At 40.8% G+C, this 27,755-nt stretch overlaps 2 protein-coding genes across 3 annotated transcripts in view; one reads left to right on the top strand and one right to left on the bottom strand.

Annotated features, from left to right (window-relative positions):
• DMGDH (dimethylglycine dehydrogenase) overlaps positions 1-27,755 on the bottom strand; it is a gene marked incomplete at its 5' end in the record, with an annotated part of 192,342 nt that overhangs the window by 79,359 nt on the left and 85,228 nt on the right. For both annotated transcript variants that reach the window (XM_079761025.1, XM_079761026.1), the window contains one exon: positions 20,188-20,299. The remainder of the gene's footprint in view (positions 1-20,187; positions 20,300-27,755) is intronic.
• LOC307093193 (betaine--homocysteine S-methyltransferase 1) lies at positions 9,757-27,688 on the top strand (the record flags this gene model as incomplete). The annotated part of the gene is made up of 8 exons (XM_079761060.1): positions 9,757-9,809; positions 14,416-14,548; positions 18,760-18,878; positions 20,196-20,387; positions 20,786-20,933; positions 23,676-23,858; positions 25,536-25,764; positions 27,505-27,688. Exons 1-8 carry the CDS (start codon positions 9,777-9,779, stop codon positions 27,686-27,688), a joined length of 1,221 nt encoding a protein of 406 aa, XP_079617186.1. The 5' UTR covers positions 9,757-9,776.

Raw genomic sequence — 27,755 nt, 5'->3', positions numbered from 1 at the left:
GGGCATGAGTGTGGGGGGGCTTGGGGGGTTAATGGAGGAATGAGGACACATATGCAATACCTTAATCAATAAAGAAATTAAAAATAAAAAGGCCCAAGGCCTGGTTCCCTTCAACATCCAGCCAGATATCCTACTTAGGCTTGCTGTGTTCTTCTGGAGAGATTTATTCCTGGCTCCTCCCAGGTATGTGGTATCCCGAAGCCTCAGACATGAAGAATGAGACAAATAAAACCAATTTCCACAGAGGCCATAATGTAGAAAATACTGCTCCTTTTTCCTGGTAAATTAAACAATTGAGCCCACTTTCCTGACAAATTCTCTCCCTTTGTTGTGGCATTGCAGCATTCATTTAACAGATATTTACTGGAGGCCTACCTTGTGTCAGGCACAAATGCAGGCAGTGGCCACCAGTGCTATCATTAGTGCTTTAGGATTTTCAGAGCATGGAAGCTTGCTCCTATGGAGACAACCATGGCTAGGTTTTTCTGCCACATTTTAAAGAAATTATTAGAGTGAATAAATGGCCTTTGGAAAATATGTTCTGATTCTTAACAACACCTTAAGGAACAGAATAGAACGTTTTAAGGAGGACATAATGGAGAAAATAAAATAAATTAATTAATTAGCTAATTAATGTAACTAAAGTCAGCCAGGTGCATTCTGTTTCTATATAAGCATCACCACTGACTGATGGGAGAGGAGGACTAAGAGGATAGCAGCAAGAGCCTGGGTCATCCAAAGAACAAGCTAAAATTTTGTTACTCGGCACTTTGTTTATACAGTAACAATTGCCACAGGTCAAACTACATTTTATGTCAATGTAACCAAATGCTAGGGATTGGGGTAAAATAGTCAAAAAGGAAAGTAGGTAAAGAGTCGAGGCCCATGTTCAAGTCCCAGTGGCTCCAATAAAGATATTTGTGATCTTGACAAGTCACTAAATCAGTTTAAGCCCCATCTTAAAAACAGACAGAGTGAGGAAAAAAGGCAAACCATGGAAAGGGAGAAAATAATTGCAAATCATATATGTGATTAAGGTTAATATCCCTAAAGAACTTCTACAACTCAACAACAACAACAACAAAACCTGATTTTAAAAATGATCTAAGGACTTCAATAGTCATGCAAATTGCCAACAAGCATATGAAAAGATGTTCAGCATTACTAATCATTAGGGAAATGTAAATCAAAACCACAATGAAATATCAAGGACACCAATTAGAAGTAAACAGTGTCAGTGAGAAGAAGGTGAAACTGGAAGCCTTGTGCACTCTTGGTGGGAAAGTAAAATAGTATAGCCACTATAGAAAATGGTATGATGGTTCCTTACAAAATTAAAATAGAATTACATATGATTCCACTCTGGTGTATACACAAAAGAATTAAAAGCAGGGATTCAAACGGATATCTTCAAACCTATGTTTATAGCAGCATTATTCACAGTAGTAAAAAAAAAAAAATCAAAGTAACCCAAGCTTAAATCAACAGGTGGATGGATAAACAAAAGAAAGTGTGGTATACACATACCATGGAATATTATTCAGCCTTCAGAAGGAAGGAAATTTTGACACGTTATGAACCTTGAAGACATCATGTTAAGTAAAGTAAGCCAGTTATAAAAGGACAAATGCTGTATGATTCCACTTATATCGGGTACCTACAGTAGTCAAATTCAGAGGCAAAAAATAGAATGGTGGTTGTCAGCAAACAGGGGAAGGGTACATAGCAAGTTATTGTTTAATGGGCACTACTAGTAAGTGTCAGGTTGGGAAGATAAAAAAAGTTCTAGAAATGAATGGTGGTGATGGGTACACAAAAGTGTGAATGTATTTAATGCCACTGAACTGCACATATGAAAATGGTTAAAAGCAAATTTTGAGTCATGTATATCTTATCACAATGGAAAAAAAAAAGAGTCAGGAGAATGATATCTCACAGACTCGTTATGTAATACAATTTGGGGCCTTGTACAAATAAGTTAATAGCTCTAAGCACCCAGAATGAGTTCCCCTATGTGACACTGTAGAGAACTCCAGACCAGAATTTCAAGCCACAGCAGTGCCTGCCACTTAAAAAAAAAAAAAAAAAAAAAAGATTTTTATTGATTTCAGAGAGGAAGGGAGAGGGAGAAAGAGACAGAAACATCAATGATGAGAGAAACTCATTAATCGGCTGTCTCCTGAATGCCCCACCCTGGGGATTAAGCCCGAAATCTGGTTGTGTGCCCTGACCGAGAATCGAACCGTGACCTCCTGGTTCATAGGTCGATGCTCAACCACTGAGTCATGCTGCCTGGGCATGCCTGCCATTTCGTACACTCAATTCATCACATACCTAAAGCAGACGGCACCAGTGCCCTGTCCCATTCCCTCCACACCTCTGACTGAATCTCACCTGCAGCTGAGGGGGCCAGTTCCCTGTGGTTCAGACTCACCTGGCACCTACAGCTTCCTCCTAGAGTCATCCCACCCAGCCCAGGCCACTCTCCTGTGCAGCTGCAGGCCCCTCTTCCCACTGGCAAACAACCGAAAGTGTGAGGGAGCTCATGTCCTCAGGACAACCTTCAATCACTGGGGAAAGGACTCAGTGGATTAGTGCTCCAGCATCCTGACCTTCCAAGTAGACAATTCAATACACTAAATGTATTTTTATTTTTCAAAATGGCCTACAGCTAGCAACTGCCACAGGCAGCACATATAGACTCTACCCCCTTCCCTGTCTTACTTTTCCCACCTTTTTACTCTGGGTTCCCAGAGTTGAGTCCCAGATAAACTACATGAAACCAAACATGTATCTCAGGAATCCCAATTTAAAACATTCTGCTCTTTAATTTTATATTGATTTATTTAATATTTTATAGCTAAAACTTTTTAGGTATAAGCAGTTCTTAGTTGTGTTCTAAAGTATGTTTACAAATTTATAGATATTTTGAGACTTGAAATACATTTTCCTACTTGGGAGGAAGATTGGGTTCCCTAGTCCACACAAAGTTCTACTCCGGGGTGAAATTGGGAAAGGATGGTCAGGGAAGGATTTCCCAAGGAAAACTTTGACCTGAATCTTAAAGAACCAAGAGTAAAACAGGAGAAAGCAAATGAATGCCTGATAATACAAAGTTAACTAGTCTTCCATATTTGCCAGACAAACATTTATTCAAATGTATGAAATAATGTATGTGGAAAGCTATTTATTTCAGCTTTATTTGAAGTAGCAAAGCATGGATATAATGTTACTGTCCATCAGTAGGGACAGGCTAAATAAGCCCTGATATATTACACAATAAAATATTATGCTATTAAGAAGAGGAAGCACTTTGTCTATTAATATGAAGTAATTGTGAAGATATACTGTTAAGTATAAAAAGCAAGGTGGAGACAGTGTCTGTGGTGCACCAGTGCTTGGTTAAATGGGGGGCAAAAGTGTTTAAGCATATTTGTTGCATGTGCATAAAATATTTCTGAATGGACACAAAATAACTGGAACATTGGTTGATTGGGTGGGGGGAACTGAGTACCCAAGGGACAGGATACCCTTTTTAACATTTAAAATTTTGAACCAAGTGAATGTCTTACCTATTTTAATTAAATAATTAATTAAAATTAAAGTAATTAACTTTAAAAAATACATATTTTACACATTATGCAATGCTAACCTAATAGTCATCCTATCTAATAAGGAGGGAATATGCTAATTGACTGCCCCACCCTCAAAGATGGTGGCGCCGAGTCCCCTCAGCTCCACCCACCTGCCTCTGGAGTCCCCCAGTCCCCTCAGCCTCCCAGCTGCCCAGGGCCGGCCCGAGGTGCAGGCAAGCCTCAGATGTCGGCTGTCCAGCTGCCCAGGGCTGGCCCGAGGCACAGGCAAGCCTTGGATGGCGGCTTCCCAGCTGTCCAGGGCTACCCAAGACTCAGGTAACCAGGGCCTGCAGAGGTGTGATGGGTGTCACCTTCCCCTGATCACCGGTCGCCTCCTGCCCCTGAGGGCTCCTGGACTGTGAGAGGGGGCAGGCCGGGCTGAGGGAGCCCCTCTCCAGTGCATGAATTTTCATGCACCGGGCCTCTAGTTTAAAAATAAAATGAAACCAACACCCTGAAATAGTGTTTTAATTTTTCCTTTTTATTGTTTATTCTAGATTATGATTGCATAGTTAATCTCATTAACAATTAATAACCTTTTGAATTTTGGGTACTTTATGCATATATTAAGTATTAAATTTATTTTTATTTTTCAAAATGGATTACTTTTATAACAAGGAAACTATTAGAGTTAATACCGTCTGCCTAAATCATTCCCTACCACCAGTGAAATGATTGTATTCAAAATCTAGACTGGCTTATTCTAGGTTTTTTTTTGTTTAATGGGCCTTTTGTGGGATCTACAAAAGGCCAAGATGCTGTTTTGTGTTGTTTTTATTTTTGTTTTTCATTTTCTATTGGAGTATAAGATACATACCAAAAAATATATATATGTTGTAAATGTATAGCTTGGTGAATGTTCATAAACTGAACACACTCATGTACACAGCATTAAATCAAGAAATAGAACAGTGCCAGCACTTCAGAATCACCCCATTCCTTCCTTGTCACTCCCCCCTCCTCCTAGAGTAATCAATATTGTGACTTCTAAGAGCGTAGCTTAGTTTTGCCTGTTTTTTGTTTTTTTCCCCACTATATAAACTAATCTAATAGTATTGTCTTTTGTGTCTGGCTTCTTTTACTCAATACTATCTGTAAGATTCATCCATATTGTTGCATGTAGTTATAAGTGAATCATTCACATAGCATTCCATTGTGTAAATATGGCACAATTCATTAATATATTCTATTGTTGATGGATGTTTGGATAGCTTCCACTTTGGGCTATTTATGAGTGGGCTGCTATAAACATTTTCATACATGTCTTCTGAGGAACATTTACACAAGCTTCCACCCAGGTGTTAAAACAGTTATGTACAGAATGATAAGGAAACAACAAATGAGAAAATATCAAGTTTTTTATGAGAAAAGAAGGGGAAGGAGGACTCTTTGGTTCCAACCTAGTAGTGATTTTCCCATCTATATATATAAAAGCCTAAGTGATCAAACGACCGAACGACTGGTCATCTGGTCACTATGACATGCGCTGGCCACCAGAGGGTAGATGCTCAATGCAGGAGCTACCCCCTGGTGGTCAGTACGCTCCCACAGTGGGAGCGCCGCTCAGCTGATGGGCACCAGAAGCCGGGCTCACGGCTGGCAAGCACAGCTGCAGTGATGCGAGCCTCTCCCGCCTCCGCGGCAGCGCTACGAGCAGTGGTAGATGCAGCGGCACCAGCCCAGGCTCAGGCTCCTCCCTGGCAGCCTGCCGCTTCACACATTACTACATCCCTCAGAGATGTCGGACTGCCGGTTTCAGCCAGCCTGCGGGGATCGGGCCAAAACCGGCAGTTGGACATCCCCCGAGGGGTCCCAGATTGCAAGAGGGAGCAGGCCAGGCTGAGGGACCCCACTGGTGCACGAATCCATGCACCGGGCCTCTAGTCAAATATAAGCTCCTCAGCGTGGTGCTCATGTCTAACCTTGCTTGAGCTGGACACCACATCTCACCCCACCAGAACCAGATTGATTGCTTATCCCAGGAAATTATGGCTTTTCCTTTCCAATATCCATTTTAAACAACAACAAAGTTTCAGAATGACTGGACAACCCAGGGGTTACACACAATCCAAAAGTCCTGGTGCATTTGTGGGTGATGGCCTTGACAGGGCAGATTGTTTCCTTTTGGTAACTAATTATATAACCCCCGGTTTGTCTTGTCTTGTTTTATAAAAGAAGCAAAATGACACATGACCACAGAAAACAGGCTAATTAGCTGTTAGAAAACATGAAAGGAAAGGAGGGAGAGAAGAGAGACATTTCCAGAACTAGAAAGAGAACTTGGGATGCAATTGCCGGCTGGGAGGACAGTTTAAGAACCTGGGGGTTGACCAGAACTCACTGGAAAATGACTTAAGGACTCCCCTGTGGAACCCAGGAGACTGTACAAGCTGCCAGATCTACCGGCTCTGAGAGAAACACTTTTTAGAAAAAAAAATATTTTTATTGATTTCAGAGAGGAAAGGAGAGGGAAAGAGAAATAGAAACATCAATGATGAGAAAGAATCATTGACTGGCTGCCTCCTGCATGCCCCTCACTGGGGATCGAGCCAGCAACCCGGGCATGTGCCCTTGACCAGAATTGAACCTGGGACCCTTCAGTCTGCAGACTGACATTCTATCCACTGAGCCAAACCAGCTAGGGCTGAGAAAAGCACTTTTACCTGCAATGGAAGGAAGTCCTGAATAGTCCAGCAAATAAAACAAAATAAACAAACAGAAAAACCCTAGGAACTAGGAATGAGCAGAAGTTGGAGGCACAAACTGAGGCACCCTTGGAGCCAGCCTAAGGAAGACTTGTTAACTGCCAGGGGAAAGCAAAGAGAGCACCCTGGGAAAAGGCATTTATCTTTTGCTCTAGTTTATGCCAAACCAACTTCATGTGAAGCCACTTACCAAAAAAAATCTGGAAAGTCACTTAGCTTCAGCTTGAATTTTACATATGAAGAAACCAAGACCCTAAAAAGGGAGTAATTGTGTAAGGTGGTTTGATACACCTGATGTGCTGGGTGGGATAACTGGTGAGTGTGGCCATTGCAATGGACAGAGGGAATAAAATACCATCAGAAAAGATAAAGTGAGAAAAGGCTGTGCACCCAGGGAAGAGGATTTTAGATGAAAAGCCCATGTTCACCACCTCTTTAGTATGACCCTGGGCAATAGCAATCAGGGTTAGAGCAAGAGGAAAACATAAGGAAAGTAAAACCTTCAATTTGGGGGCTATTTGGTAGAATTCAGACCAAAGGACATCTCACATGTATTTGATAACTCCAAATACATTTACAGCAGAAGTTAAAAAATCAAACGCCTTTTAAGTTAAAGTAAATGTGTGAACGAGAGTATAGGACAACTGGGTCTGGTCAGACTGGCAAAGGGAAGGCTCCACGTAAAGGAATTCACATGCAATTTTAAAAATCACTGGCCTTGCCAAAGGAAACACAGAGGTGGGCCCATTTCCATGTCAACAGTTTGCAAATACTGTTTTACATGGTGTTAAAACATAAACCCTCTTCAGAGATTTTAAAGGCTAAATGAAATATTTTTATTCTGAAGAGACCTATGAAAAGCCACTTTCACTTTAAAAGATGATTCCAACTTTTAAATGAAAAACAAAAAGTCCTGATATTTCCCTCCTCTACATATTGAAAGGGGGACATTTTAACTTGTATGATATGGTGTGTATCCCACACACATACACCCCTTGGAAAAAAAGGAGTTATCCTTTACCTCCAATAATACATGGTGTTTGAAACATTGTAGCAATGGTACTTAAATGTTTGTTGAATGGATAAATGGGGTTATAAGTAAAGCAAAGCACTAGTGAGAGACCTTACTCTGGAGGTTATAAAACGGAGGGGGTTGATCTCCAGCTCTAACCCTCCTCTTTCCATTCAGGATTTATCTCCCACCCCAAGCATCTGTGTAGGAGGCCAAAGACTTCAGTGTTATGACCTTCCTCATCTCATTGCTCTAGAAGAGCACAAAGAACATGGGCAGCCTCCCAAGAACAGTTATGACAGAACTCGCTCCCAGGGGGTATCCAAGCGGACTTGGTCCTTTGGGAATGGGGCAAAGGAACCTCAGAGCTCATGCTGATATCTATTCCAACTCTCTGAGTTCATGGTTCGGAGTACAAAGAAGGGGTGCCCACCTCACAGAGTTGTTAGGAGTAAGTAATACTGTATGTGTAAAAGGCTCAACGTAGTGCCAGGCACATAGTAAGTGAAACTGTGAACTGTAGATATTATTATTATTTATTATTGAAATAGTAGGTGAAATTTTTAAAAATGGCCCTCACTAGGGTGGGTATGGGGAATTAGGATAAACTGAAAGGCTGAGGAAAAACAAATATATTTCAATAGCTGTCTATAAAATCATTTTGGAAAAGTTAGGGGTAGATAAGTGCTTAAATAACGAAAATTCCTTACATTTACATATAAATCCTTATCTATGCATGTACACACTTATATACACATAGAGTTCCTCGGAGGAATAGTTCACAGGCAAGAGTGGTTACCTTCAAGGAAGACTTGTACTGGGAACAGCAGCCAGGGAAAGACTTAAACATTTTGCCATGTGTGTCTACATTATCTATTAAAAATTCACAATTTGTTTTTAAATTAAATGCTGTTCATCTAAAATCTCTTCTAAGTTTTGCTGAGTTTGGATGAATTGTGAAATTGAGAATGTTTGCTTTCAGCTTTTCTTGTCAGAGCCCTGATACCGCCCCCCTAGCGCCTGATACCCACCACTGTAGCTGCTTCCTGCAGCCTGAGCTGGGCTCACTGTTCATCTCACCAACATTCACCAGGTTACTCCTAGATGTAATTAATGCATTAACCAACTAAACTAGTACCTACATGGATACTCCAATGCTTTAATGGTCAAAAATCTAGTTATTATGAAGGATGGCATTACCTCATTCCTCACTCTTGCTGGGCAGGTGAAATATTAGATTATTTATATTACATGTACTCATCCGTCATCCTTCCTCCCCCCCCCCCATTTTAAACTTGACCATTATCAGAAACAAAAGGACTTTTCTACTTTCTCAGTTATATATCAAGTACACATTATTTAAACAATTAAATGTGCATTGATTCATCATTTGCTACAGTAATGTTCTTCTTTGCATATGTTGAAATGGAGACTATTGTTCCATATGCAAAATTTACTCCTGTGCTTTTATTTTGGGTAAGAGTGTGAACTTGGTTTCAGGCTTTTTAGTTGTTTTCTAGGCTATTTACTCTCCTGCTGTACATTTTAAAAAGTAATGTTCTAATTATTTTTAAAATAATGTGTTCTTATTATAAAGACATTTTGGGAAGTACAGTAAAACATAATGAATAAAATAAAAGCAAGCCCTCTAAAGTACATTTCCACTATCATGGGTAAATGTTAAAAGTCTGACCTGGTTAAACATTGCAAAGATATTTTTATTAAAAACGCCTGTATTAGAAACTGCAAGGCATGTTTGGATATAAGGGGAGAAGGTAGTTTTAAACATACCCACTAATTCAGGGTTGTATGGGTTCTTTCTGCAAATGCTGTATCTGTGTTCCATTACGTAACCGCTGGACGTATATCACACAGGACACTCAGGCTGACTTCCAGGGCAAAGCCTCCTCACCCAGTAATCTTGTACCCTGGCCTTGGACAAATATTTGGGCATGAATGGAATTTGTAGGGTCCTTGACAGGTGGCTTATGTAAATAATGGTGCATGATCCCAGGTAAGGGAGAAGTGAATCAGAATCAGGGACCCACCAAGGACAAAGAGGAACTGTGAGCAGGTAATTGGAAGCCTGAGTGAGTGGTGACCTCATTATTATTATTTATTTTTTCTTATTTTACTTCTCGCTGTTTTCACCCATTTGGGAGAACAATCTCCATCACCTCCTCCCGTCATCTCAGCAAGGCAGCTCCCCAAGCAGCAGGCAGGCCTCAATAAAAGGCTGGTGGGCGTGTTCCCTGCCCGAGGCCGGCAGTTGGACCGTGAGGAGGCTGGAGACACCATCCCACACCGGAGCAGCGAGTATAAAGAGCCCGGCTGCAGCCGCGGGGCAGCTCTGGGCTTCGCAGGGGGACACACAGGCCTCGTAGGTCCACATCCGTGCCGAGTTTCAGTCCGGACACCACGAAGATGGCACCCATTGGGGGGAAAAAGGCCAAAAAGGTGAGTCTTGGGGAACCCAGGGCGCTCTCGTCCCAGTCCAGATTCCGGGCGGCGCTCCACCAAATCCGAATCTCCCACCCTCCGGAGTGCACAGGCGTCCTCGAGCCCGGCTGTGAGAAGGTGCTCCCAGAACTTCTCCTGCAAGACCCAAGGAGCCTCTGAGCCCCTCATTCCTGCCCACATCCAGAGCTCTCCCTAGATCTCTTGACACCCCACTCGAGGGCGCCCCCTGAGCTCTGAGACTCCCAGCATTCTGAGTCCTGCATGCACCCTCCCAGAAGGGCAGCTCCAGACTCACAGGGGGGCTTCCCTCCCGGGGTTCCCCTGTGTCTGCCCTCCCGCAGTCGCTGCCACCAACGCTGCGCGTGCGCCCCTCTGCACCCTGGACCAGCCCCACAGGCTGGCGCGGGCGCGGGCTCTGACAGTTTCCAGCACGCGCCTCCCCACTGTGGGGTCTCCGGGTACCTCCCTCCTTCAGGGTTATATTTGCAGCTTGGTTGGACAATGGTACGTTTTCTCCCACAGTTTGGTTTCAGCGATGAAGACAAAGTGCACCACGAGGGCCTCGGAAATAGGCACAGAGGCCGTAAGATACTGTGGAAGGGCTGTTGTTAAGATTTTTAAAACAGCATCTCCAGCACCTGATAAATAACAAGCACATATCTTCTCTTGTTGGACCAGTGTTCTGGTTCAGGCTGTCGGCCGTCCTTTAGTTTGGTGGAAGATGGATGGAGACCGACCTCAAGACTACGGCTGGGTGTATGGAAAGAAAAGGATACCGGGAGAGGGAATATATTTGACCTTTAGTTGTCAAAGCACTAGGCAGACTGGGCCAGGCCAACTGTACCTGCTTAGCTGTGAGGACCATGAGGGCAGGGCCACCTCTCATCCTCTCATTGCCAGCCATCCCCCCAAATTAAAAAGAAAAAGGCTAATTCACTTAAAATGTTTAAATGCCATGCAGCATTAATAGATGCTGAAGATGTTGAGAGGCAAATTAGGTTGAGAATCTTTGCCAATCCATAAATCTACTAAATGAATAGTTGATGTAGACTGGAAAGGATGATTCCTATAGAGATTTTTTTTTTAATTTTTTTGGTTTGGCTCCATTCTCATAGCCATAGATTCTAACCAACTGCAAACTCAGAAAATGAAACATTTTAAAGGATTATCTTTAAGGAATTATATAAGCAGAAGATAGACATAAAATGCAAAAAAAGTTTATTTGGTGACCTTATTTCCATGCATATGCCAGTGTTAAAACATAGACAATAATATGTCTATACTTTTGAGTTTAAAATTATAATATATGTTACAAAGCTAACACATGTTCATTGAAAACAGCTTGGAAAAGACTTATGAACACCATCTGCTACATTTTAGTGCATATTCTGCTAGTTTGTTGTCTAGGCAAATATGAACTTTAACTAGTATACAAAAATGGTCAGATATTACAGATACTGTTTTGTAATACCTTTTCACAAAACAATATCTTGAGAATGTTATAAATTTTTAAAATGTATCTTTATTGTTGAAAGTATTACAAATGTCCCCTTTGTTTTATTTCCCATTGACCCCCTCCTCCCTGCACCGTCCCCTCTCAGGCCTTCATCACTCTTTTGTCTATGTCCATGACTATGCATATAATTTCCCTGGTTAATCTCTCCTCCCCCACCCCTACGTGTCCTCTGAAGTTCCTCAGTCTGTTCCGTGCTTCTATGTCTCTGGATCTATTTTGTTCATCACTTTATTTTGTTCATGAGATTCCACATACGAGTGAGATCATGTGATACTTATCTTTCTCTGATTGGCTTATTTTGCTTAGCATAATACTCTCTAGGTCCATCCATGCTGTTGTAAATGGTAAGAGTCATATATGACAAACCTACAGCCAACATCATATTCAATGGGCAAAAACTAAAAACATTTCCCCTAAGAATAATAACAAGACAGAGATGTCTGCTTTCACCACTCTTATTCAACATAGTACTAGAAGTCCTAGCCACAGTGGTCAGACAAGAAGAAATAAAAGGCACCCAAATTGCAAAGGAGGAAGTAAAACTGTCATATTTCACAAATGACATGATATTGTACATAGAAAACCCTAAACACTCCACCAAAAATCTGCTCGATTTAATAAATGAATTCGGCAATGTAGCAGCATACAAAATTAACACCCAGAAATTGATGGCATTTTTATACACCAATAATGAACTCTCAGAAAGAGAAATGAAAAAAACAATACCATTTACCATTGCAACAAAAAACTTAAGATACTTAGGAATAAACTTAACCAAGGAGGTAAAAAACCTGTACTTGAAAAACTCCAGGACGTTGAAAAAAGAGATAAAAGAAGATATAAACAAGCTGAAGAATATACCATGTTCATGGATTAGTAGAATCAACATCATTAAAATGTCCATATCTTGAGAATTTTTTTCATAGCACATTCCACTTTTTTTAAAAAGCTGTTCAGCTTTGGAACAAAAATGTCTGAAGTCCAGGTAATTAACAAATGCATTAGAATCTAAGACATTGTTTTTTCCAGATGTAATTGTTCAACCAATTTATGAACAACATGGTAATGGAATCACCACTAACCACTCCACCAGAAAATATTAAATTCTTAGCTATGCTTTGTATTTAAATATTTGTGGTACTAGAGTTTGAAAACACACGCATGTTCAATGAGAGTTGCTAAGTGACTGTTATTTGATTTTTGCTTATGTTTTTATATAAGTGCACTGACTAGCAATATGTGTGTGTGTGTGTGTGTGTGTGTGTGTGTATATATATATATATGTATATATATATATATATATATATATATATATATATATATATATTTCTTGTTAATTGGGTCATAAAGTTGTGTTAAGATGTGGCATTTAGGTACATTGAACTCATGACATATTTGGATTTCAAAATTACATGTGATCAATTCTGTATTGTTGTAGTGGTCTGTTATCTCGTGGATTTTTATGCTTGAAAATTTTTCTAGCTGGAAGGGACATTAGGGAACATATAGCATGACCCTTCTATTTTCCTGCTTTAAAGTGAAAATGTTAGTTGTGTCTTCTCTCTGAGCACTAGCTGACCAGATGGCACTGGAAAGGGCAGTGGAGGGGAGGAGGATTAAAATGAGGGAGGCTCCAAGAGGGTGGCCAGGACTTGGGATGCAAAATCTTATGAACGACTCCACCAAATTTATGTAACCCTTGTTATTACATCAGCATTTCTTTTACCCACTGTTACTGGTAATAAATGGAACACAATAGGGAAGTACATTCCAAGTTATTCCTTTCATAGTCTTTTCAGGGCTGTCCAACCCTCCCCACTCCCATTTAAAATTGAATCTAGATACCACTTATGAATAAAAGAATCAGGAGGCCCTATACTCCCCACCTGGCAGACTTTGTGTAAATTTTTAGATTCTGGGCCTTAATGCTTCATTTATAAAATCAGGGGAAATGACCTAAATTGAATGCAGGTACTTTTTATTGTTAAAGTCTATGATTCTTTTAAATTAAAAAGAAATAGTTACACTAGAAAATTACTTTCTAATTTACAAAGCCCTTTAAAAATATTCAGGTCAGCCAGGCTGATGTAGCTCAGTGGTTGAGTGTTTACCTATGAACCAAGAGGGTACAGTTCAATTCCGGTCAGAGCACATGAGGCTCAATCCTCAACAGAAGGTGTGCAGGAGGCAGCCGATAGATGATTCTCTCTCATCATTGATGTTTCTATCACTTTCTCCTTCTCCCTTCTCTGAAATCAATAAAAATATATTTTAAAAAATTAAAAATAAAGAAAAATATTCAGTTTAAAATACATCTATTAAACAATAATGTCTGGGTAATTATTGCATAGTACTGTAAATGATTATAATAGTATGGAGATTGGGCTGGAAATCAGTTTACAAATACATTATTTACTTGTCTTTCTCCTGTTCTTGTCATGTTGCACTTATAGAGTGCAACACGCATACTCATAACCTCTTGGACAGCATAACATAGCTGCTATTGCAGAAACTGAGTATTAACATCAAAGAAGACTTTAAGGGATTTGACCACCTTTGAGGTTGTATCCTTTCCTTCTGTCTTTATCAAGTGTCTTCTAACTTTTCAGTCTTCAAAATGCCTTACTAGTGTTATATGCCACTTCAACTTTGTCAATTTTAATCATCTCCTTAGTTTATCTATAGAAGAAGAAAGACTAGCCTTCGCCATTTTGAGAATGTGTGCTTAAGTTTTCATTTGAGGATTTACAACAAATCCTCTTCATTTAATCCTTCTTCAGGTATTTCTTCAAACATAACATCCTCCCACATTCTTCAAAACTCTTTAACATGTCCTGAAAGACCACCACCCCCGACACATGCATACACAAATTTTCATTATATGAGCATGTTGGCTGTTTGCCTTATAGACAGTACCATGAATTTATAAACTATACATTGTACTTTCTTAGAATTCTAAAGAAATAACATTTCTCAAGAATATGATAGCAAAAGTTAAAGATAAATTATCTACAATTAAAGATAGAAAATTGTCTAAAAAACTCAAGTAGCTCCTTCCCCCCCCCCCACCCCCATCTGTAATTTCAGGGCATCCTTGAACGTTTAAACTCTGGAGAGGTTGTGATTGGAGATGGAGGGTTTGTCTTTGCGCTGGAGAAGAGGGGCTACGTGAAGGCAGGCCCCTGGACCCCGGAAGCGGCTGTGGAGCACCCAGAAGCAGGTTGGTGCCTTGCCCTATTTCAGGGGTGGGAACGTCCAGCCCGCGGGCCATGTAAGGCCTGCACAATCATTTGGTCTGGCCCTTCCAAGGCATTAGGGGTGAGTTAACTAAATGTTTGACCAAATATAGCAGGCTAATTTTTAAGTTGATAATTTTATATGCTATCAATATCCAAATGGCCCTTGTCAGAAAAAAGGTTCCCCACCCTTGCTCTATTTGAACTTTTCATAAAAGAGCACTATAAAAAAAAAAAAAAAAGAGCACTATAGTGACTCAAGTCTAGGTGCATACCATCAAACAGATACATTCATGCCACATTTTCCAAATATTTATTAATGCCTGCTGGGCACTGTGCTACATATGTAAATATGGATCCACGTGTTGACAAAGCAAAACAGTACTCCATATTACTGTCACCTATGTTTACCACTTGGTCCTGACCCTCACTGTAGGTAAGTCTAGTACCTGGCTCTCTGCCTTCCTCTGCCCCTCTCTCCCTCACCTCTCTAGGTGACTTCAGTGTCCATACAGATAATCCATGCAGCACTCTTTCTGCTAGTGCCTTGATCTCCTCCTCATCTCCAACTGTACTCTTCCTCCACCCACCCCCTCAGCAGCCCACTCCTAGACCTTGCCATCATCAATAGCTGTCCATCTCTGAAATCACAATTGCCAGTACTTACTCTTTGACCACCACCTCCTATCTTTTCTGCTCACTCTCTCTAACACTGACACTCCCCAATCTCATCAAAACCATCAGTCTTCTTCCCTCCCACTTTAGTGCTTATTACCCATTCGCCTGCATGTGTCCACCTTCCCTCCTTAACCACTTTAAGTTAAATGGTACATGGTACAATATCAATCATGGCCTTGCAGATAGGCCCTCCTCCATTGAATAGGTGCCAACTAGTTAACTGCATTGTATACTAGCCCACCCTATTTAAATTTGACTATCTACCTATCCGGCACCTATACCCATACACCTATTCTCACTTACTTTTTTGACCACAAATCTTTTATGGCTAGGAGGGAGGTGGGATGGAACCTGAGGGAGTTTATATGTATATAGATAATATCTCCCAGTTATATATGCACAGAGCATAGTTAGATATTACCCTTGTAAATTTACTTGAGAAATGCAAGTCTTTGGAATTCTACAGCAAACTCTAAAAGGTCAAATAAAAATTTGCAGTATTTCTTCAGGGGGATAATAAATTTGCAGCAAAATCATTTGGAGGCAAAATGTGACCTGAACTAATGTGAGGATATTTATAACTGTATTCCCTTTAATGTGCTTAGTCATATATTTTGATATAAAATAAGTATTAATGTGTTTGATTGGGGGGGAGCTAATGAGAGTGTTAGATAATATATAGCATACACTGTATACTATAATCGCTTTCTAAAATCCCCAAAATTCTGGATTCCAAGATGCATTTAGTCCCAGAATACCTTGGGTAGGGATTATAGACCTGTAGCATAACTTTCCCTTTCTCACCGTTTCCAGCACAAAAATGTGAAGCCCAGGTACCAGTCCTACAAAAATATTTCAGCTGTAGTCCAGTTTTCTGGGAAGCTTTTCAGGGTCTACCCCAATTCTAGCTATCACCCAGCTTAATTTAGAAAAGCACCTGCAGGTACACACATTCATTTACATAAAATAGCATGAAAACTAACCACCGCTCTCTTTCAGAGCATGAATTCTTTAAACACCTTTAATTTTACCAAAACACCAAATACATCTGATGTCCTGTGAGGCACATAGAGGACTACCTAGCAAATAGTGGTGATAATGATGATGATTTGCATTTATGGTTAATAAGAATACATTTTAATTAAAGTGACTACAGAATTCATGTCTTGCTGTATTTTCTCAATTAACAGACAAATGTATCACAAGTAAGATCTTTTGTAATTATTTAGACATTAAAAATGGACATTTGTCCTCAAGAAACCCCAGTGCTATAGGGCACACAGACTCATGGAATTTTGAAACTCCCTTTGCCTTGTAGAGATAAAGAAATTGCTGCCTTGATGGGGTGGGTAAATGGCTTGCCCAACATCACACAGTTCACTGTAGCTGAGTCAGGAAGATTCCAGGTTCACTGACCTGTTGTGCCTATGATCTTTCCCCCTACACGCAGTGCCACATTAAAAAATGGTGAGGATGTAAGAATTTTTAAGGATACCCACTCAGCAACTTAGTCAAGAGACTGGGTAACATTTAGCTTCTATGATGCTAAGATAAAACTAATGTAACGAAGAGTTTAAAGCCATAACATGAATATAATTAATTAGTACAGGTTGTGTCCTTGTCCTAGAGACCGGTCACACCCTATTATTTGTTAGAGAAGGAAGACGCAGGAGTCTTATGATGAAAGAAAACAGAAAATAGAAATTGAAAAGATACCCAGAAATTACCAGACTAATTCTCCTACTGAAGTTCATGTCAGAAGTTGTGGTTCTTGTACCCAGTAGAATCAACATTGAATTCAGCAAGGAATTGGGGTTTGCTGGATCTGGAGGGGCTTGGGGCATCTGGATTCATAATAATTGAACCCCAGTGAGTCTCTGTGTGGGTACATTTTGAGAAGCACTTCAATTTTAAGAAGCATTGTGGGACAATCAAATCAACTAAGAATAAGGAGTTGGGTCACTGCCCTCTGGAAAAATCTGATAAGTGTATGGACCCTCTGCATTGTGAACGTACAGCTACACAAACAATGTGCATACCATTCCAGGATTTTTTTTGCAGAGCCTCTGGAATACACCCAAGGACAACCTGGGTGGGCTTCCTGTTTATAAGCCGTGTGGCTCTGGTGTACAGGCATCTGGTCTACAGGCTCTGCACCCCTGCTCCAGCTGCAGCAGCTCATCTGATTCATACATGGGGACCCCACAGAAGATGCTTCTAATTGGTTCTGTTGCTAATTAAAATAAGTACAAACACCTTAATTTAGGCATCCTTTTAAATTCCCATTGAGAACTAAAGTTTCAATGATTTAAAAACAAAGATTTGGCTTCAAGCTTAGAAACCCATTTTCTGAAATTCAAAAGCTTCTTTGCCTCACTTGTTTGTTCATTTAAAAACAAAATCCAAGCTTCCTATGTTCTCTGTGGTCTAGTAACACCTGGGATGCAAAGATGCCAGACTCATCTCCAGTCTTAGCCCCTGAGGGCTAAGAACTCCAGTGTCCTACTAACTTCCTGGCTTCCAGGGTAGTTGCTTCCAGACCTTTGGATTTTATAGGCCTCTGGAATTTCAAAATAAGTGTCAGGGGTTGGTACTGGATCACTGATTTCTTACTTTGCCCAGTTAATTCCCCTGACAACGCAAATACCAGCTAAGTCTACCATTTTATAAAATGAGCATTTTCCCACTCTCTAGGAATGGTGGTTCTCAACAAGACTAGAAATAAGAATTAGTTGGGGAACCTTAAAAAAAAAAAAGTCTGTGCTTGGCCCCAAACCAATTAAATCAGAATGTCTGTGGGATTACCCTCACATTCCTAACTTTTTAAAAGCTTACAGGGTATCTACTGGGCAACCAGGGGTTAGGATCACTATTTTAGAGCAAACGTTATGTAATTCTTTAACTTGAATACACTTTGTTACATGGAAAAAATTTCTATCATGTTTCCTCTAACCTGGGAAAGCTTTGCTTTTTGGCATTCGTCATGGACATGTTTGGGAACCTTGCTCCAATTCTCATCCCACTCATTTTTCAGAAACGCTGAGCTAATCACATCACTCCATTGCTTACCAACTGTTGCCTAGACTCCTTGGGATGATGTGCTATGCCATTCATACAGTCTGCCAGTCCACCTTTCCAACTGCACCTACCGCCACTTCTCCAACACATCCGCAACTCCAGCGGCTCAGACTACCTGCTGTTCCCCAAAGGCCACGCTTGTTTCCGTATCCTTGTCTTTGCTCAGGCTGTACCCTCTGTAGAGAATGCCCTTTCCTACCTCCTCACCTGGCAAAAATGCTGAAATGATTCCCCCTCTCTGGGACCTCCCTCTTTTCTTCACCCCACTCCATGGTAGAAATCTCTTCTTCCTAGCAAGAGATCCCAGATCCACCTCTCAATTATCCCACAGGAGGCATGAATGCCAAGCAACCAGGAATTTAAGATGTTTTCATATTTATCTTAGAACCTGGGTTAATAAACTGATAGCAATTAGTGCCTTTCTTATTGAATCTCCCAGTTCGCCAGCTTCACCGAGAATTCCTCAGAGCTGGATCCAATGTCATGCAGACCTTCACCTTTTATGCGAGTGAAGACAAGCTGGAGAACAGGGGGAACTATGTGGCAGAGAAAATATCCGTGAGTAAATCATGCACGGCATTCTCAAAAGAGTGCAGAAGACACACATCATCAGCAAAGTTCTGACAGAGAAAAACGTTGAGCCTCTGCTGAGTTTTGTTTTATCCTATATAATAAAACCCTAATATGCAAATCAACCAGATGGCAGAACAACTGGTTGCTATGGCACACACTGACCACCAAGGGACAAACGCTCAACGCAGGAGCTGCCTCCTGGTGGTCAGTGCGCTCCCACAGGGAGAGCGCTGCTCAGCCAGAAGCCAGGCTCAAGGCTGGTGAGCGCAAGGGCAGTGGCAGGAGCCTCTCCCGCCTTGCAGCAGCGCTAAGGACCCCTCAAGGGATGTCCGTCTGCTGGTTTAGGCCTGCTCCCTGCTGGGAACAGGCCTAAGCCGGCAGGTGGACATCCCCCAAGGGGTCCTGTACTGCGAGAGGGAGCAGACTGGGCTGAGGGACCCCCCACTCCAGTGCATGAATGTCATGCACTGGGCCACTAGTTTTAAATAATACAACAATGAGATATGTGTGAATAATACTTGGGTTTTATCTGAAGTCCCCCAAAGTGGCAGAAAGATATTTAGTGATTAATGATTCTTTCAGGGTCCTAAGTGGGTATCCTTATAAATTTTTTCATCATCAGTTTTTTTAATATGTTATAGTATAGGGGAAAAGTCAGGTACAAGAAGTCAGTGAACCTGGAATTTTCCTGACTACAATGAACTGTGTGATGCTGGGTAAGGCATCTACCTACCCTATCAAGGGGGCAATTTCTTCATCTCTATGATGAAAAGACAGTTTCAAAATTCCATGGGTCTCTGTGACCTACAGCACTGGGGTTTCTTGAGGATGTGTTCATTTTTAATGTCTAGGTAATTAGAAAAGGCCTTACTTGTGTTACATTTATCTGTTAATTGAGAACATAGAGAAAGACATGAATTCTGTAGTCACTTTAATTGAATTTTATTTTTATTTGTCTTAAAGACAAATGATCATCCTTATCACCACTATTCTTCTAAGTGCAACTTTGGCATTGGAAGATACCAGATCTTTTTATGTAAAGACTTTTACCCTCTCATAGATCTTTGGTATAAAGTGATGTCCTAGATACCACCATTAGATTTATTTTGTTTTCAACACTATTATTGATGTTATTGTCATTGCAAATTGCTCAGCTTGGTAATGCATTGAACCATTCCATCACTGTCATTCTCTGGAATCAAATCACTATTATAACATACAACTGAGATGGGGACATTTGAATAATAATTTTGTTTCAGTTTCACATAAAAATGTAGATGTATCATATACTCACCATTTTAGGGGCAGAAAGTCAATGAAGCAGCTTGTGACATCGCCCGGCAAGTGGCTGATGAGGGAGACGCTTTGGTGGCAGGAGGCGTGAGTCAGACACCTTCGTACCTCAGCTGCAAGAGTGAAACTGAAGTTAAAAAAGTATTTCAGCAACAGTTGGAGGTCTTCATGAAGAAGAATGTGGACTTCCTGATTGCAGAGGTAAACAAAGACATGATCAAAGATGAGACAAGTGCACTTAGTCCATTTTCTCTGCCTTCTGCTTTCATGAGGACCATGTGAGATTAGGTGCTAATCATGACTAGCAATAGTAATATTTAGTTTTGAAATCTTTTTCCAATTTAGAGCTTTTACTAAATTTGATTCAGTTAATCTAATGTAGTGTTTTTCAAATGTTTGTACTGCAATTCACAGTGAGAAATCACCATTCTATTCTGTTTTAAAAAATGCTAATGGTTCTCAATTTCAAATTCTCAATATTCAAAACATTTCAAACTCAAGAGTTTGAAAATCACTCATCTAATTTAATTATTAAGCAATAGAGTGCATTTTCAAATTGTTCTAGAGAAACAAGATTAAAAGTACTTGTTGTATTTCAGTATTTTGAACACGTTGAAGAGGCCGTGTGGGCGGTCGAAGCCTTGAAAGCCTCCGGAAAGCCAGTGGCAGCGACCATGTGCATTGGCCCCGAGGGAGACCTGCACGGCGTGACCCCCGGCGAGTGTGCAGTGCGCCTGGTCAAAGCAGGTGAGGATGGATTGTAATCAGTTTGCAATTAGTGAGACTTTTAAAATAACATACAAATGCAGGTCCATCTATAGATCACTCTATACTATTTTTATTAATAGGAAAACCATTAATTTACTTTTTTTAGGACTAATGATATATTATTGAGTCTTAAAGAGAAAAATGTAAAAAAAAAAAAAGATACACACACACACACACACACACACACACACACACACACACACACACACCAGTCTTTTGAAAGGAGCAAGTAGGCCTATGCTGAAGGTTTGACAATTAGGAACGGAAAGAATTTAGGCAACTCAAAAGAAGCATTCAGAAAATTTGTGTTTTATTTTAAACTTATCTCCAGTTGAGGTCTTTAAACATTAATAATTGTTAGATCAGTTGCCCTCTTTGCCAGTTTTTCCACTCTTGTAAGTTACTGGTATGCTTTGCTTTTTTGTAACTGACATAATACATTTTAAAAATTCTTTGGTATGAAATGCTGACCATCTCATTTATCTTATAGAATTTTCATTCCTAATGTCGGATTTCATTTCAATTCAGGAAAACACCGATTGTTTTCAAATCTGCCTCGTTTTAAACCCAAGGAATAGCTCAGTGTCAGTGGAAGAGCCTACTCACTCTGTGAAGAGACTTTGATTGGCTATTTCTTTAATTTCTGATTTTTATCCAGCTCCTGATATTTCATGGAAGTCACTTTTACTTGTCATTGACAATAACAATTATTTAGGAATAAAGTTTTATAATACTAGTTTTTGATCGGTATAAAAATGGGGGTAGGGTGGAAATTAACTTGTTTCAGAAAGATCAGAAGAGACCTTAATCATCGCCATTGTTAACTAGCAAGGGTTCTTGGCTTGCGTCTCATCTTTCTCTCATCATTCTGTTCAGAGTAGGCGGCCACAGTGTTTGAAATCACTGTACCCTATTTATATCCTTTGTAGCACTTCCCACTTATCTCATTTGTATATTGCTTGAATGTCTGACTCTCTCACTAGACTGTAAAATCTAAGAGGGCAGACACTCTCTTGTCTCAGCATTGAGTACTCTGTGCCTATTACATAGTAAGTCCTAGCACAGTGCCTATTACATAGTAGGTCCTGAATAAATATCCGCCTAATAAATCTATCTAATATCCATCTAATAAGTCTATCTTCCAATGCTAGTTCAAATTCTACCTCCACATACCCTAATATAATCATCCCTACCCCAAGTATCACTCCATCTTCTTGGGAACTATAACACTTTCTATTTATACTCCTCATTTGGAATATTCTCAGTTGACATTTTCTAGTCTATAGAGTGTTATAGGGTTATGTAGTCAAATACATTTAGAAAATGCTGTGTTAAACCAAGTTAAGCAAGTCTCTTTACTACAGAACTTCTCAGAGCCTTTGATATGTTCAGGTATATTGGCAATGTCCAAGAAGGGGATATAGTAAACAGCTACTGTCTAACTTAATGGATCATAGAACTTATTTTCATGGAGCAAACCTGAAAGCCCTGTGCTAAGTTATAAAATTATTGGTGTCAGGGACTATGTCCTATGTTTATATTTCTCTAGAACCACTTACAAGGACCCTTTTACCTAATAGACATCCAATAAATAGCCAACATATGATTAATTAATTAGCACAATGAAGTCAGGCAAGGAAAGAAAAATTCTGGCAGCACATCATCCAAAAGGAAAAAAAAAAGAAAGGTAGTCAAGATCCAAGTGAAGATGTTAAGTAAGCTTTTGAATATACAAGTCTGGAACCCAAAGGAAAGGTCAGATTAGAGAGAGAAATTTAGGGGAGTTCTAGATATAGATGGTATCGAAGGCCCTGGTGCTGAAAAGAAGGTGTAGGTGAAGAGCAGAAGATGGGATCCAGGGACACTCAGGGTTGAATGGTCCAGCCTTGAGGAGGAGTGGGCACGTAACACCCCCAAAAAGCAGCCAGGGCAGTAGGAGCAACACTTAGGGAGTGTGGGAAGTTCTCAGAAGCGAAGAGAAGGCGAGTGTTGATGAAAGAGGGAGGGATCCAATAGATTGAATGCTGCTATAAGGTAGAGTAAATGAGAACAGAGAAGTGATTACTGGATTAGGTAAGATTGAGGTCACAGGTGCCCCTTCAAAAGCTGATTCAAAGGAATGACCATGAGGGATCAAGTATAGCATTTGATCCCTTACTCCCCACATAGAAAAAGAATAAAGTGCAAACTGCAGACCCAGGCCAGGGAGGACCACGGAGGCACCTGCCACTGAACACTGGATACCACAGCTTGTGGCATCAGCTCTGCTGCTCCTGGATGCTGGATTAGCGATATTACTACATTGGCCTGATGAAAGGGAACATGGATTTATTCCTCAGATAGTGATATGGTAAACATGGGTACAATCTAGCAGCTGGGAGTGCTGAAAAATTATTGTGCTTGCAATATTAATGTCAAAAATTGAAAAATTGACTACTAAAATTCCAAGTTAAAAAAAAACTCTAATAATGATTTAAAAAAAAAAAGATGGACAGCCAAGTGTGCATAAACGACACTTCAATTATACCAGACTCTTCAAAGCACTTTTCACAGAAAGTACTTGCTGCCTGTTAGCAATCCTTCTTGCAGAAAGGTAAGACAGATTTGCAGAGAGCAGGGATCAAATGCCATACTTCCAAATTCACCTAATTAAGAGAGGAGGGTTGGGCCTCCTGATATTCTGGTGAATCGCTAAAGCTAAAATGTTCTTCCCACTTGCAGGAGCTTCCATCGTTGGTGTGAACTGCCATTTTGACCCCACAATTAGTTTGCAAACAGTGAAGCTCATGAAAGAAGGCCTGCAGGCTGCCGGATTGAAAGCCCACCTGATGAGTCAGCCCTTGGCCTACCACACTCCTGACTGTGGCAAACAGGGATTTATCGATCTGCCAGAATTCCCCTTTGGTAAGACAGACGTTCTACACACTGTCTCTGATGTCTTTATGTTTAACACATTCCAAATAAATCTATAGCCCATAGAACTGTATCATGGTAAAGAAATGTATGCCTATCTCCTCAACTCTAGCTCCCAGCTTTTCTTCCTGCAGCCACAAATCCCTTGATATTAGATAGTCATAAAAGGAAAAGGGATCGGCAAACAAAGATGACCTAAACTCAAATGTAAAATAAAAACTGAACCAACAGCTATATAGGCAACCAGTTAGTCATACTTGTGGGTTAGTAAAAAGGATGCCCTTATAGTGGGATCAGCAAAGATTTTCATTCTGGTTCCAGCTCTGTTGCTAAGTTGTGTAACCTTAGCAAAATTCCTTAGTTCCTCTAGATCTTAATTTTCTCATCAAAAAAATAAGATGGTTAGAACCAGGTAACCTCCAAGATCCTTTTCTCCTATTTTGAATGTTGCTCAGGTTTGGGGGTGGAGGGAAGATATCACTGGGCTACTTACTGTATGACAAATTTGAATGAAGAGACCAAGCAGTGAATTGAGGGCACTCTTGCAGCCTAGGCAGAAGGATAAAGTCTTTTCGTGTGTTTTGGGAGTGGGCGTGAGTCTACCTTGAAAATCAACCCCAGAGATATCAGCAGGGCCTGAGGATGGCCAACCTTCTGTTCCATTCTAAGGTCTCTATACCATATTCTGTATCCTATAGGGACCATCAGAGAAATAAGATATTGTAAAATAATCACTCTAGGAGAATCATGGAAGAAGAATGACAAGACATTTGTGTTACTTATTGCTGCATAACAAATTACTGTAAAACTTCGTATCTACAATCTCATAGTTCCTGTGCATGATTAATTCAGGAACAGCTTAGTTAGGTGGTTTTTGCTCAGAGTCTTTTAAGAGGTTGCAGTCCAGACATTGGCCAGAGCTATAGTCATCTAAAGGCCTGATTGGAGCTGGGGGATCTACTTCTAAGCTCTCTAGTTGACTCTTGGGAGTCTGCGTCAGTTTCTTGCTGTCTTTACTGGAGGCCTCAGTTCCTCAGCTCCTGGGCCTTTCCACTGTGGTGTTTGCGTGTTCTCACAACATGGCACCTGGCTTCCTCTAGGGCAGTGGTCGGCAAACTCATTAGTCAACAGAGCCAAATATCAACAGTACAACGAAATTTCTTTTGAGAGCCAAATTTTTTAAACTTAAACTTCTTCTAACGCCACTTCTTCAAAATAGACTCGCCCAGGCCGTGGTATTTTGTGGAAAAGCCACACTCAAGGGGCCAAAGAGCCGCATGTGGCTTGAGAGCCGCAGTTTGCCGACCACGGCCCTAGGGTAAGGGTTCCAAGAGCACAAGGCAGAGGCATAATGTCCTCTACAACATAACCTCAGAAGTCAGAGGCCATCCCTTCTGCCATGTTCTATTGGTCTTGCAGACTAACCTGATATAGTGCAGGCGGGGGCTATGCATGGATGAGAATATCAGAAGACAGGGTTCATCTTGAAAGCTGGCTACCACAGCATTTAAAACTGGAGAGATATATAGTAGCTAACAGTTTTGAAAAGTTAAGAATTAAATATTGACTACTTATTTAACTCATTTATTGAAGATTACATACTTACTATGGTTGTTCATTTAAAATGTTTTTTAAGAAAGAATTTGGTCAAAATGTCATTTATTGCAGGACTGGAGCCCAGAGTCGCAACCAGGTGGGACATTCAAAAATACGCCAGAGAGGCCTACAACCTGGGGGTCAGGTTCATTGGCGGGTGCTGTGGATTCGAGCCCTACCACATCAGGGCGATTGCAGAGGAGCTGGCCCCAGAAAGGGGCTTTTTGCCACCAGCTTCAGAAAAACATGGCAGCTGGGGAAGTGGTTTGGACATGCACACCAAACCCTGGATTAGAGCCAGGTAAGAACCTTTAAACTATATTTGCCAAACCAAACTCATGTAGATTAATTATGAATATGTCCAAGTGAGGTCATCATAAAGAGTATAACTAATTTGCTGTGTGATGATAAAGAGTCAGTTATTCTCCTTAAATTGTCTCACAGAGATGTCTATAAAACATCCTGATGGAGCAATTTCTAGAGAAGGCTTTAGGAATATAGAATGTAAGTAATGTAAGTTACAGTGAAGTATGATTTCATGCTCTAGGAAAGCACCATCCATGTGGTGGACCCTAACATTGATTGTTTAGGACTTGAGTATAACAAATACTTATTAAGTGCCTACTCTGTGCCAAGCACAATTCTCATAGCTTGGAATAGAGTGATGAATAAGGTAGAAAAAGTCTTTGCCCTCAAAGCTTACAGTCCAATGGAGAAGATGAATAATAAACAGATTTTATGTCATGCAGTGTGCAGGGCACTAGGAGTAGAGAAATGAAAAGCTGTGGTAGAAGGTAAAGGTGAAGGTGAAGGTGAAGATGAAGGGGAAGGGGAAGGGAAAGGGAAGGGAAAAAAGAAAGACTGTGGTCTCTAGCTTAGGGATTCTCACAGTATACTGGGGAAAATGGTAAGAAAACCAATGTATTATACTGTGGTAACTGCTTTAATAATAGAAGCATGGAAAAAAATAACAATGAAGAGAAGTACTATGTTTGCCTTAAAAGAAAGATATTTTAGCAGAAGGGACGAGCTAGAGAAGGGTTTGGAGGGTGAGCACCCCAAGCAGAGGGAGCAGGTCTGCTCTGTTCAGCTGACATTAATTGAGCACAACTATGCCAGACATTGTTGTGGACACTGAGGTAGCAAGCTGGACAAGGCACAACCCTGTCTCAAGGAGTTAACAGTCTAGTATGAAGAGAGATAAACAGGTAAGTTCAAACTGGCATAGAAAGTCCAAAGATAAAGATATGCACAGGTTTGTGGAGTGTGTGCTAATGGCCCAGGGGGCAAAAGGCAGAGGGGTTAATGAAGGATTTTTAAGAGAGCTGCTGCCCAAGCTAAAATTTGAAGGGTGAACTACACTGCCAGATAAGAAAACAGCCTACAGAAATGCACTCAGGTGGAAAAGAACGGCACATTGAAGAACTGGAAGTTTGAGAGTATCAGAGACAGAATTTGGTAGGAGATACAAGCCAGGAAGAGGGGGCAGCCTTTTACTCATGCTCATGAGCTAAGTATGACCTCATCCCAATGGCAATGAGGAGCCTGGAGGGTGGCAAGTGGTCCAGGACAAGATTTGCAAGTTAGCAAGTTTTAACAGCCTTGAAACGGAAACCTGTGAGGAAGCCTTTGCTAGAATACCAGACGTGATAAAGGCCTGAGCTAGAGGAGACAATGGAGAAAGGAGAAGGAGGCAGGTCCACGGAGTGAGAGTGTGGGGGTGATGCTGGTGTGAGCAGAGCAGCAAATGTGGGCTCAGCTGGTCATGAGGAAATGATTGGGGAGGTAGGGTAAGTCGGATAGAAAATGTCCCTATTCTGATTCTTAGCTTTTGATCCCTATGCATATGTCAAAAGAGAACATTCAAAATAATTTTAGACATATAGATTCTGAGGGGAGAAAAGTTTGAGTACAGATTAATAAGTGTGTTTTAATGGATATATAGTCTCAAGAGTGCAAAGAGGGCGCCATGGAGGTATTCTACTTCAGTGACACAGAGATCGGCTCCCAAAGGAGTCTAATGTGTGTTTTGTTCACCCAGGGCCAGGAAGGAATACTGGGAGAACCTTCGGATAGCCTCAGGCAGGCCGTACAACCCTTCAATGTCAAAGCCGGATGCCTGGGGAGTAACCAAAGGAACCTCCATGCTGATGCAGCAGAAAGAAGCCACAACCGAGCAGCAGCTGAGAGAGCTCTTTGAAAAACAGAAATACAAATCTGCGTAGTAGCCTCAGTGGAACCCAATTTTGTGAATTCTTCTATGTTTGGGCCACAGTTCTTACAAATAAGGAA

The sequence above is a fragment of the Cnephaeus nilssonii genome (genome assembly GCF_951640355.1).
Source record: "Cnephaeus nilssonii genome assembly, chromosome: 2".
NCBI lineage: Eukaryota > Metazoa > Chordata > Mammalia > Chiroptera > Vespertilionidae > Cnephaeus > Cnephaeus nilssonii.
The sequence above is the reverse complement of the archived record's forward strand: the minus strand, read 5'-3'. Positions and strand labels throughout refer to the sequence as shown.